Consider the following 12,901-nt stretch of genomic DNA (forward strand, 5'->3'; position numbering starts at 1 on the left):
AGAGCGACCCTCTTGCTGACATTTCCTTACATTTCAGCACAGTATTATCATCTCAGCTAACCTGGCATCCCCAGTAGGTGCATATGCAACTCCTGTGTAGGTGCTCTTCTTTGTTTCAAGCTTGTGGTTGAAACCAGTCCAAAATGGAATCACCTGAGTGTGAACAATAGCAAGGCCATTTGGTGTTGGTATGACATCATGAGGTAGTCTTAAAAGACACCAGGAGAGATCTTGGACAGCGTTCATTTGTAGGTGACAAGAGTTTGTTTTCTAGAGTACTTTTTCGTGTAGAGTCAGTTCTGGATGTGTTCTAGGTTTTTCAAATGCTGCACACTGTATAAGAGACTCTGATTGCCTGTGGAGAGTAAGTGACTTTTCTTTCCCATGCTTCAGTGATATTTCTTGTGACATCGAACTATCTGCAGGCTGTCCTTGAATTACCACTCTAGCCATTGAATGGCACATATTCTATCAATGGTCTCTACGTTGATGTCTATATTATCGTCTCCTTCATGAATGAGATTTCTGTCAGCACGAAGCGGTACAATTCCATTTGGAATGAACACGACTTGCTAATTCAGTTTTTGCAGCACTAGCGATGAACAGCCTCAGCTCACTATAACTGTTGCAGAATCCAAGAAAATGTAGGATGCCAATTAAATTGTGAGACCCAAGCTCATGCTGTAGCTGTGCAGCAAGGCTATTATGTGCAGTGGTACGATAATTTTGGAACTGTTAAATACTATGCACTTTGAAACGGAGAGCACCTTCTCTGAATGTTTTCTGAAGGATGGTACTCATTGCTGGCTGAATTATATACTGCTTTATCTATCAACCAATATACGAACTCCTGCACCAATAAGGAAACAAAAGTACTGACCTCTGTAAACTACAATCACCTAGCTTTAGATAAGATTATGAGGCTTTATAATAGCTATTTCAGCTGAAGGACTGAAGCAACATTATACAAAACCACTTGTTCATTTGAAAACTGTTCATCAGGCTCTCTCAGCAGAACATCCACAAAACATTTGGATGACTTAAGTTCCTGCTTCAGATTGCTAGCAACTTGGATAGCATCAGATAATGTTATTGTGCTGCATAGAACAATGGTAGATTTGCCTTGTCCATGCTCTGAATGAAATGAACTTGCAGAATCATAACATTTTTCGAAGCTTGCCTATTATGTGCTAGTGGAATAGCTTGCAGTTTCTACATCTGAGGGAAGTAGGGCTTTATATCTTTGTAGCATCTTGGACAGAGAAGAGCCTTCTTGTTGTACATCAGATTCTCGCGCTCTTCAATCAGCTAATAAAATGCAATGTCATAAGGTGACAGTGTTATTGCAGTATAACCAGATAGTTTTGCTTTAAGATTTGTTTTACTCAAGTAGGAAGAAAGGCATGCTGAGTTATAAACTGAATCCTTAGCAATCAAGACTTCCACAGATATTCCACGCAACATGTCATCTCTTCTTTGAAGTGCTGCTCCCCCTTAGATTGATTGCTCTCGCAAATGTTTCTATTTTAGGAAGTTTCTGTCCAGCACTGGTGACTTTTGACAGTTTTGCATTCTTTTAATTTTCTTGACAAATAACACATTTTTCAAAGTTTGTGAAGTTTTTTTTCTCTTTATTGTAAGCAGAGGGAGGTATTCATGTAGTTCCAGAAATTGTCATCTCTAACAGCAATGTGGCCTGTATATACGTGTCACTGAATTAAAAAGCTAGTTTCTAGAAAATTTCTAAAGCTTGTACTGCATGCGTAGGCAATTAAATTAAAACCTTCCACCAGCAGACTAGATGCTACATTGTATGTACAAAAGTTTACAAATGGAGAGGCTTTACATTAGGAATTCACATACATTTACATCTATCCACTATGCAGCATAAACAATGGACAGGCAATCTTCTGCTACTGGTGCACATGACACTGATCTGGATAGCAAATTTTACTGACAATATAGAACACTATTATAATCACATGTGAGATACTTCGACAATTAAGAATATGTGATGTGAAAATATTTCATGTTAGTATATTGCAAAATGCTCATATTTGCTATTTTTGTTGCACACTAAACAGCTTCATCATTTCTAAAAATAAATACTTGCTCATGCAAAAATCAATAAAACTCTACACTGTCATTTGGTAGTTTTGACCAATAAACACCACAATAAGGTGTTGATATTAACTTAAACATTAAGAACTGTAGTCAGAGTCATGTGGCAGTGTTTCTGGAACTGTGCAATAAATGACACTTTCTCATTTTGGATACCATTGTTTCACCTCGCCTACAGGCTTACGGCACCACTTGACAGCTCCACATCCGAGCTCATCTAAATGTACATAACATAAGCTTTAAAATGATATATGATGTGGGTGGGAGGGTGGTTACATTAAATTCCAAAAATATGGCTCTTTTTGGAGAATTGCCGCATGCCTATTTAGGCAACTTTTTGGATGGAAGCCTCTCCAACTCACCAGGAAGTGGAGTTGTAGATTTAGCAAGTGGTACTCTTCCCTTTAAGTCCACAATGAATCAATGCCTAGGACTGTGCTAGGACATTGCTGTGATGCTGTTTTCAACATAAGATGTAAAACTGAGCTCCTGACCAGTCCTGGCCCTAAAAGTTCCCTTGAGATTTTCTGAGGCTGCATTCTAATTTGGATAATGATTTTCTGCCTATACAAATTTCCCCGGCTGTTTCAACTACATATGATATTCTTAACTCCCTGCCTAAATAGTTTTGTAGCACTGCTGTTCTCTCTGTTAAAAAGCTGCCAGTTTCCACGTCAGCGATAGCTGCATTTTAGTGATGGGTGAGGCCAGTCCTCTTTGTATATATAGTTTTTAAAATGTTTCATGCTCCTTTGAGATGTAAAGTATACACCTAAACTATTATTCTTCAGGTTGCAGAGTAGCAGCCGTGTGAGTCTGTATTCGCAAAAAGAAAAGGAGGACTTGTGGCACCTGAGAGACTAGTGTTTTGGCCAGTGCAGTTTTAACACGTGCATGTTCCCTCGCTTCCCTGGGGACAGAGCTCCTCTGAAAGAAGGCAAAGCACTGGGCAAGTCCACCAGGGTCACGCCCGCTTGCCCCCTGGGCTGCTGGCCTCAGCACAGTCTCCACTGAACCCCGTCCCCGCGGCCAGCCATCCCAGGAGTGCCTGGTTTGTGGGCGCAGCCGGGGCTCCCTGCAGTGCTCCCGCTGGCTGACTCACACGCCTCCCTGGCGGCTTCTTTCCCCCTCCGAAGCGAAAGCCAACCCAGGTCATTTGCGTTGTGCCAGTCGGACACTGTCAGCCGCCTCCTCGGGCTCGCGGGGCCCGGCCGGGGCTCTACGGCACGCGGGGGGGTGGAGGACCCTTCCCCGGCGGGAGGCGGCGCGGGGGGACGAGGAGCTGCCGGCCGGGGCGGGGGGGCGGCGAAGCTGTCTGCGAGGCGCGGGGCCTGGCACGCCGCGGCGGCTCTAACTCCCCTCTCCCTTTCTCCCCATTCATCCTTCCCTGCCCCCTCCCCGTTGCAGGCGGAGCGGGCCCGGGAGGAGGCGGAGCAGGCGGCCGCACGTCCCCCGGCCGGCCGGCCGGCCCCCCCGCTATGGGTCGGAAGCGCTGCGTGGGGGGAGACGGCTCCAAGATGGCGGCGGGTTGCTGCGGGGTGAAGAAGCAGAAACTCTCCAGTTCCCCTCCCTCGGGCTCGGCCGGCCCGGGGGGCGGCGGCGGCGGCAGCTCCCACTGCGGCGGGGCGGCGGCAGCGGGCGGCGAGCCGGGGGCGCTACCCCCGCCGGGGATCGCCCGCCTCAACGGCCTGGGGGGGCTGGCGGGGGGCGCCGCCGGTTGCGTCCTGTCCCCGCCGCTGCCGCCCAGCTGCGGCGGGGGCCCTGGCGGCCTCTCCCCCCCGGCCGCCTCGCTGCTCGCCTCCCCCGGGGCCGGCTCCAGCGGGCCCGGCTGCAGGAAGATGGTGGTGTCGGCCGAGATGTGCTGCTTCTGCTTCGATGTGCTCTACTGTCACCTGTACGGCTACCAGCCCCCGCGGAGCCCCCGCTTCACCAACGACCCCTAGTGAGTACCCGGCTCCGGCCCCCCGAGCAGCGCCCCCTGGCGAGTACCCGGCTCCGGCCCCCCGAGCAGCGCCCCCTGGCGAGTACCCGGCCCCGGCCCCGGCCCCCCGAGCAGCGCCCCCTGGCGAGTACCCGGCTCCGGCCCCGGCCCCCCGAACAGCGCCCCCTGGCGAGTACCCGGCTCCGGCCCCGGCCCCCCGAGCAGCGCCCCCTGGCGAGAGCCCGGCTCCGGCCCCGGCCCCCCGAGCAGCGCCCCCTGGCGAGTACCCGGCCCCGGCCCCGGCCCCCCGAACAGCGCCCCCTGGCGAGTACCCGGCCCCGGCCCCGGCCCCCCGGCGAGTACCCGGCTCCGGCCCCGGCCCCCCGAGCAGCGCCCCCTGGCGAGTGCCCGGCTCCGGCCCCGGCCCCCCGAGCAGCGCCCCCTGGCGAGTACCCGGCTCCGGCCCCGGCCCCCCGAGCAGCGCCCCCTGGCGAGTGCCCGGCTCCGGCCCCGGCCCCCCGAGCAGCGCCCCCTGGCGAGTGCCCGGCTCCGGCCCCGGCCCCCCCGAGCAGCGCCCCCTGGCGAGTACCCGGCTCCGGCCCCGGCCCCCCCAGCAGCGCCCCCTGGCGAGTACCCGGCTCCGGCCCCCCGAGCAGCGCCCCCTGGCGAGTACCCGGCTCCGGCCCCGGCCCCCCGATCAGCGCCCCCTGGCGAGTACCCGGCTCCGGCCCCGGCCCCCCCAGCAGCGCCCCCTGGCGAGTGCCCGGCTCCGGCCCCGCCCCCCGAGCAGCGCCCCCTGGCGAGTACCCGGCTCCGGCCCCGGCCCCCCGAGCAGAGCCCCCTGGCGAGTACCCGGCCCCGGCCCCGGCCCCCCGAGCAGCGCCCCCTGGCGACTACCCGGCTCCGGCCCCGGCCCCCCGAACAGCGCCCCCTGGCGAGTACCCGGCCCCGGCCCCGGCCCCCCGAGCAGCGCCCCCTGGCGACTACCCGGCTCCGGCCCCGGCCCCCCGAACAGCGCCCCCTGGCGAGTGCCCGGCTCCGGCCCCCCGAACAGCGCCCCCTGGCGAGTGCCCGGCTCCGGCCCCGGCCCCCCGAACAGCGCCCCCTGGCGAGTACCCGGCCCCGGCCCCCCGAGCAGCGCCCCCTGGCGAGTGCCCGGCTCCGGCCCCGGCCCCCCGAGCAGCGCCCCCTGGCGAGTGCCCGGCTCCGGCCCCGGCCCCCCGAGCAGCGCCCCCTGGCGAGTGCCCGGCTCCGGCCCCGGCCCCCCGAACAGCGCCCCCTGGCGAGTACCCGGCTCCGGCCCCCCGAGCAGCGCCCCCTGGCGACTACCCGGCTCCGGCCCCGGCCCCCCCAGCAGCGCCCCCTGGCGAGTGCCCGGCTCCGGCCCCGGCCCCCCGAACAGCGCCCCCTGGCGAGTACCCGGCTCCGGCCCCCCGAGCAGCGCCCCCTGGCGACTACCCGGCTCCGGCCCCGGCCCCCCCCAGCAGCGCCCCCTGGCGAGTGCCCGGCTCCGGCCCCGGCCCCCCGAACAGCGCCCCCTGGCGAGTACCCGGCTCCGGCCCCCCGAGCAGCGCCCCCTGGCGAGTGCCCGGCTCCGGCCCCGGCCCCCCGAGCAGCGCCCCCTGGCGAGTGCCCGGCTCCGGCCCCGGCCCCCCGAGCAGCGCCCCCTGGCGAGTGCCCGGCTCCGGCCCCCCGAACAGCGCCCCCTGGCGAGTACCCGGCTCCGGCCCCCCGAGCAGCGCCCCCTGGCGACTACCCGGCTCCGGCCCCGGCCCCCCCGAACAGCGCCCCCTGGCGAGTGCCCGGCTCCGGCCCCGGCCCCCCGAACAGCGCCCCCTGGCGAGTGCCCGGCTCCGGCCCCGGCCCCCCGAGCAGCGCCCCCTGGCGAGTGCCCGGCTCCGGCCCCGGCCCCCCGAGCAGCGCCCCCTGGCGAGTGCCCGGCTCCGGCTCCGGCCCCCCGAGCAGCGCCCCCTGGCGAGTGCCCGGCTCCGGCCCCGGCCCCCCGAGCAGCGCCCCCTGGCGAGTACCCGGCTCCGGCCCCGGCCCCCCGAGCAGCGCCCCCTGGCGAGTACCCGGCTCCGGCCCCGGCCCCCCGAACAGCGCCCCCTGGCGAGTACCCGGCCCCGGCCCCCCGAGCAGCGCCCCCTGGCGAGTGCCCGGCTCCGGCCCCGGCCCACCGAGCAGCGCCCCCTGGCGAGTGCCCGGCTCCGGCCCCGGCCCCCCGAGCAGCGCCCCCTGGCGAGTGCCCGGCTCCGGCCCCGGCCCCCCGAGCAGCGCCCCCTGGCGAGTGCCCGGCTCCGGCCCCGGCCCCCCGAACAGCGCCCCCTGGCGAGTGCCCGGCCCCGGCCCCCCCGAGCAGCGCCCCCTGGCGAGTGCCCGGCCCCGGCCCCCCGAGCAGCGCCCCCTGGCGAGTGCCCGGCCCCGGCCCCCCGAGCAGCGCCCCCTGGCGAGTGCCCGGCCCCGGCCCCCCGAGCAGCGCCCCCTGGCGAGTGCCCGGCCCCGGCCCCCCGAGCAGCGCCCCCTGGCGAGTGCCCGGCCCCGGCCCCCCGAGCAGCGCCCCCTGGCGAGTGCCCGGCTGCGGCCCCGGCCCCCCGAACAGCGCCCCCTCGTGAGTGCCCGGCCCCGGCCCCCCAAGCAGCGCCCCCTCGCGAGTGCCCGGCTGCGGCCCCGGCCCCCCGAACAGCGCCCCCCTCGCGAGTGCCCGGCTGCGGCCCCGGCCCCCCGAACAGCGCCCCCTCGCGAGTACCCGGCTGCGGCCCCGGCCCCCCAAACAGCGCCCCCTCGCGAGTATCCGGCCCCGGCCGCCCGAACAGCGCCCCCTCGCGAGTGCCCGGCTGCGGCCCCGGCCCCCCGAACAGCGCTCCCTAGCGAGTGCTCTGGCACCTGCCCCCCAAACAGCGCCCCCTGGCGAGTACCCGGCTCCGGCCCCGGCCCCCCGAACAGCGCCCCCTGGCGAGTACCCGGCCCCAGCCCCCCGAACAGCGCCCCCTCGCGAGTACCCGGCCCCTTGCCCCAGCCCCCCGAACAGCGCCCCCTCGCGAGTACCCGGCCCCTTGCCCCAGCCCCCCGAACAGCGCCCCCTCGCGAGTGCTCCGGCCCCGGCCCCCCGAACAGCGGCCCCTCGCGAGTACCCGGCTCCGGCCCCGGCCCCCCGAACAGCGGCCCCTCGCGAGTGCTCCGGCCCCTGCCCTCTGAGCAGCGCCCCCTCGCAAGTACCCGGCTCCGGCCCCTGCCCTCTGAGCAGCGCCCCCTCGCGAGTATCCGGCCCCGGCCCCCCGAACAGCGCCCCCTCGCGAGTGCCCGGCTCCGGCCCCGGCCCCCCGAACAGCGCCCCCTCGCGAGTGCCCGGCTGCGGCCCCGGCCCCCCCGAACAGCGCCCCCTAGCGAGTGCTCTGGCCCCTGCCCCCCGAACAGCGCCCCCTCGCGAGTACCCAGCTCTGGCCCCGGCCCCCCGAACAGCGCCCCCTCGCGAGTACCCGGCCCCTGCCCCCCGAACAGCGCCCCCTCGCGAGTATCCGGCCCCTGCCCCCCGAACAGCGCCCCCTCGCGAGTACCCGGCCCCGGCCCCTGCCCCCCCGAACAGCGCCCCCTGGCGAGTACCCGGCCCCGGCCCCTGCCCCCCGAACAGCGCCCCCTGGCGAGTACCCGGCCCCGGCCCCTGCCCCCCGAACAGCGCCCCCTGGCGAGTACCCGGCTCCGGCCCCTGCCCCCCCGAACAGCGCCCCTGGCGAGTACCCGGCTCCGGCCCCGGCCCCCCCGAACAGCGCCCCCTGGCGAGTACCCGGCTCCGGCCCCGGCCCCCCCGAACAGCGCCCCCTGGCGAGTACCCGGCTCCGGCCCCGGCCCCCCCGAACAGCGCCCCCTGGCGAGTACCCGGCTCCGGCCCCGGCCCCCCCGAACAGCGCCCCCTGGCGAGTACCCGGCTCCGGCCCCGGCCCCCCCGAACAGCGCCCCCTGGCGAGTACCCGGCTCCGGCCCCGGCCCCCCCGAACAGCGCCCCCTGGCGAGTACCCGGCTCCGGCCCCGGCCCCCCCGAACAGCGCCCCCTGGCGAGTACCCGGCTCCGGCCCCGGCCCCCCCGAACAGCGCCCCCTGGCGAGTACCCGGCTCCGGCCCCCCGAACACCGCCCCCTGGCGAGTACCCGGCTCCGGCCCCCCGAACAGCGCCCCCTCGCGAGTACCCGGCCCCGGCCCCTGTCCCCCCAACAGTGCCCCCTCGCGAGTACCCGGCCCCTTGCCCCAGCCCCCCGAACAGCGCCCCCTCGCGAGTACCCGGCTCCGGCCCCTGCCCTCTGAGCAGCGCCCCCTCGCGAGTATCCGGCCCCGGCCCCCCGAACAGCGCCCCCTCGCGAGTGCCCGGCTGCGGCCCCGGCCCCCCGAACAGCGCCCCCTCGCGAGTACCCGGCCCCAGCGCCTGCCCCCCGAACAGCGCTCCCTCGCGAGTACCTGGCCCCTGCCCCCCGAACAGCGCCCCCTCGCGAGTGCCCGGCTCCGGCCCCGGCCCCCCAAGCAGCGCCCCCTCGCGAGTACCCGGCTGCGGCCCCGGCCCCCCGAACAGCGCCCCCTCGCGAGTATCCGGCCCCGGCCGCCCGAACAGCGCCCCCTCGCGAGTACCCGGCTCCGGCCCCTGCCCTCTGAGCAGCGCCCCCTCGCGAGTATCCGGCCACGGCCCCCCGAACAGCGCCCCCTCGCGAGTGCCCGGCCCCGGCCCTCCAAGCAGCGCCCCCTCGCGAGTACCCGGCCCCGGCCTCCCAAGCAGCGCCCCTTCGCGAGTACCCGGCTCCGGCCCCGGCCCCCCAAACAGCGCCCCCTTGCGAGTACCCGGCTCCGGCCCCGGCCCCCCAAACAGCGCCCCCTCGCGAGTACCCTGCTCCGGCCCACAAACAGCGCCCCCTTGCGAGTACCCGGCTCCGGCCCCCCGAACAGCGCCCCCTCGCGAGTACCCGGCTCCGGCCCCCCGAACAGCGCCCCCTCGCAAGTACCCGGCTCCGGCCCCCCGAACAGCACCCCCTCGCGAGTACCCGGCTCCGGCCCCGGCCCCCCGAACAGCGCCCCCTCGCGAGTACCCGGCTCCGGCCCCCCGAACAGCACCCTCTCGCGAGTACCCGGCTCCGGCCCCCGTACAGCGCCCCCTCGCAAGTACCCGGCTCCGGCCCCCCGAACAGCACCCCCTCGCGAGTACCCGGCTCCGGCCCCGGCCCCCCGAACAGCGCCCCCTCGCGAGTACCCGGCTCCGGCCCCGGCCCCCCGAACAGCGCCCCTTCGCGAGTACCCGGCCCCGGCCCCCCGAACTGTGCCCCTGGCGAGTACCCGGCCCCAGCCCCCCGAACAGCGCCCCCTCGCGAGTACCTGGCCCCGTGCTCCAGCCCCCCGAACAGCACCCCCTAGCGAGTGCTCCGGCCCCGGCCCCCGAACAGCGCCCCCTCGCGAGTACCCGGCTCCGGCCCCGGCCCCCCCGAACAGCGCCCCCTGGCGAGTACCCGGCTCCGGCCCCGGCCCCCCCGAACAGCGCCCCCTGGCGAGTACCCGGCTCCGGCCCCGGCCCCCCCGAACAGCGCCCCCTGGCGAGTACCCGGCTCCGGCCCCGGCCCCCCCGAACAGCGCCCCCTGGCGAGTACCCGGCTCCGGCCCCCCGAACACCGCCCCCTGGCAAGTACCCGGCTCCGGCCCCCCGAACAGCGCCCCCTCGCGAGTACCCGGCCCCGGCCCCTGTCCCCCAACAGTGCCCCCTCGCGAGTACCCGGCCCCTTGCCCCAGCCCCCCGAACAGCGCCCCCTCGCGAGTACCCGGCTCCGGCCCCTGCCCTCTGAGCAGCGCCCCCTCGCGAGTATCCGGCCCCGGCCCCCCGAACAGCGCCCCCTCGCGAGTGCCCGGCTGCGGCCCCGGCCCCCCGAACAGCGCCCCCTCGCGAGTACCCGGCCCCAGCGCCTGCCCCCCGAACAGCGCTCCCTCGCGAGTACCTGGCCCCTGCCCCCGAACAGCGCCCCCTCGCGAGTGCCCGGCTCCGGCCCCGGCCCCCCAAGCAGCGCCCCCTCGCGAGTACCCGGCTGCGGCCCCGGCCCCCCGAACAGCGCCCCCTCGCGAGTATCCGGCCCCGGCCGCCCGAACAGCGCCCCTCGCGAGTACCCGGCTCCGGCCCCTACCCTCTGAGCAGCGCCCCCTCGCGAGTATCCGGCCACGGCCCCCCGAACAGCGCCCCCTCGCGAGTGCCCGGCCCCGGCCCCCCAAGCAGCGCCCCCTCGCGAGTACCCGGCCCCGGCCTCCCAAGCAGCGCCCCTTCGCGAGTACCCGGCTCCGGCCCCGGCCCCCCAAACAGCGCCCCCTTGCGAGTACCCGGCTCCGGCCCCGGCCCCCCAAACAGCGCCCCCTCGCGAGTACCCTGCTCCGGCCCCACAAACAGCGCCCCCTTGCGAGTACCCGGCTCCGGCCCCCCGAACAGCGCCCTCTCGCGAGTACCCGGCTCCGGCCCCCGAACAGCGCCCCCTCGCAAGTACCCGGCTCCGGCCCCCCGAACAGCACCCCCTCGCGAGTACCCGGCCCCGGCCCCCGAGCAGCGCCCCCTGGCGAGTGCCCGGCCCCGGCCCCCCGAGCAGCGCCCCCTGGCGAGTGCCCGGCCCCGGCCCCCCGAGCAGCGCCCCCTGGCGAGTGCCCGGCTGCGGCCCCGGCCCCCCGAACAGCGCCCCCTCGTGAGTGCCCGGCCCCGGCCCCCCAAGCAGCGCCCCCTCGCGAGTGCCCGGCTGCGGCCCCGGCCCCCCGAACAGCGCCCCCTCGCGAGTGCCCGGCTGCGGCCCCGGCCCCCCGAACAGCGCCCCCTCGCGAGTACCCGGCTGCGGCCCCGGCCCCCCAAACAGCGCCCCCTCGCGAGTATCCGGCCCCGGCCGCCCGAACAGCGCCCCCTCGCGAGTGCCCGGCTGCGGCCCCGGCCCCCCGAACAGCGCTCCCTAGCGAGTGCTCTGGCACCTGCCCCCCGAACAGCGCCCCCTGGCGAGTACCCGGCTCCGGCCCCGGCCCCCCGAACAGCGCCCCCTGGCGAGTACCCGGCCCCTGCCCCCCGAACAGCGCCCCCTCGCGAGTACCCGGCCCCTTGCCCCAGCCCCCCGAACAGCGCCCCCTCGCGAGTACCCGGCCCCTTGCCCCAGCCCCCCGAACAGCGCCCCCTCGCGAGTGCTCCGGCCCCGGCCCCCCGAACAGCGGCCCCTCGCGAGTACCCGGCTCCGGCCCCGGCCCCCCGAACAGCGGCCCCTCGCGAGTGCTCCGGCCCCTGCCCTCTGAGCAGCGCCCCCTCGCAAGTACCCGGCTCCGGCCCCTGCCCTCTGAGCAGCGCCCCCTCGCGAGTATCCGGCCCCGGCCCCCCGAACAGCGCCCCCTCGCGAGTGCCCGGCTCCGGCCCCGGCCCCCCGAACAGCGCCCCCTCGCGAGTGCCCGGCTGCGGCCCCGGCCCCCCGAACAGCGCCCCCTAGCGAGTGCTCTGGCCCCTGCCCCCCGAACAGCGCCCCCTCGCGAGTACCCAGCTCTGGCCCCGGCCCCCCGAACAGCGCCCCCTCGCAAGTACCCGGCCCCTGCCCCCCGAACAGCGCCCCCTCGCGAGTATCCGGCCCCTGCCCCCGAACAGCGCCCCCTCGCGAGTACCCGGCCCCGGCCCCTGCCCCCCGAACAGCGCCCCCTGGCGAGTACCCGGCCCCGGCCCCTGCCCCCCCGAACAGCGCCCCCTGGCGAGTACCCGGCTCCGGCCCCGGCCCCCCGAACAGCGCCCCCTGGCGAGTACCCGGCTCCGGCCCCGGCCCCCCCGAACAGCGCCCCCTGGCGAGTACCCGGCTCCGGCCCCGGCCCCCCCGAACAGCGCCCCCTGGCGAGTACCCGGCTCCGGCCCCGGCCCCCCCGAACAGCGCCCCCTGGCGAGTACCCGGCTCCGGCCCCGGCCCCCCCGAACAGCGCCCCCTGGCGAGTACCCGGCTCCGGCCCCGGCCCCCCCGAACAGCGCCCCCTGGCGAGTACCCGGCTCCGGCCCCCCGAACACCGCCCCCTGGCGAGTACCCGGCTCCGGCCCCCCGAACAGCGCCCCCTCGCGAGTACCCGGCCCGGCCCCTGTCCCCCCAACAGTGCCCCCTCGCGAGTACCCGGCCCCTTGCCCCAGCCCCCCGAACAGCGCCCCCTCGCGAGTACCCGGCTCCGGCCCCTGCCCTCTGAGCAGCGCCCCCTCGCGAGTATCCGGCCCCGGCCCCCCGAACAGCGCCCCCTCGCGAGTGCCCGCTGCGGCCCCGGCCCCCCGAACAGCGCCCCCTCGCGAGTACCCGGCCCCAGCGCCTGCCCCCCGAACAGCGCTCCCTCGCGAGTACCTGGCCCCTGCCCCCCGAACAGCGCCCCCTCGCGAGTGCCCGGCTCCGGCCCCGGCCCCCCAAGCAGCGCCCCCTCGCGAGTACCCGGCTGCGGCCCCGGCCCCCCGAACAGCGCCCCCTCGCGAGTATCCGGCCCCGGCCGCCCGAACAGCGCCCCCTCGCGAGTACCCGGCTCCGGCCCCTGCCCTCTGAGCAGCGCCCCCTCGCGAGTATCCGGCCACGGCCCCCCGAACAGCGCCCCCTCGCGAGTGCCCGGCCCCGGCCCCCCAAGCAGCGCCCCCTCGCGAGTACCCGGCCCCGGCCTCCCAAGCAGCGCCCCTTCGCGAGTACCCGGCTCCGGCCCCGGCCCCCCAAACAGCGCCCCCTTGCGAGTACCCGGCTCCGGCCCCGGCCCCCCAAACAGCGCCCCCTCGCGAGTACCCTGCTCCGGCCCCACAAACAGCGCCCCCTTGCGAGTACCCGGCTCCGGCCCCCCGAACAGCGCCCTCTCGCGAGTACCCGGCTCCACTCTGAGATAGCGCGT

The 12,901-nt window shown here is 70.8% G+C and overlaps 1 protein-coding gene across 7 annotated transcripts in view; it reads left to right on the top strand.

Moving 5' to 3' along the window:
• Positions 1-12,901, top strand: part of AMMECR1 (AMMECR nuclear protein 1) — a 184,435-nt gene that overhangs the window by 36,012 nt on the left and 135,522 nt on the right. For all 7 annotated transcript variants that reach the window (XR_012160969.2, XR_012160968.2, XR_012160967.2 and 4 more), the window contains exon 2: positions 3,529-4,063. Coding sequence is in view for 4 of the 7 variants with exons in the window: in XM_078854251.1 (XP_078710377.1) it covers positions 3,529-4,063 (535 nt within the window). In the remaining 3 variants the exon portion in view is untranslated. The remainder of the gene's footprint in view (positions 1-3,528; positions 4,064-12,901) is intronic.

This window comes from Lepidochelys kempii, chromosome 9 (assembly GCF_965140285.1).
Source record: "Lepidochelys kempii isolate rLepKem1 chromosome 9, rLepKem1.hap1, whole genome shotgun sequence".
NCBI classification, from domain to species: domain Eukaryota; kingdom Metazoa; phylum Chordata; order Testudines; family Cheloniidae; genus Lepidochelys; species Lepidochelys kempii.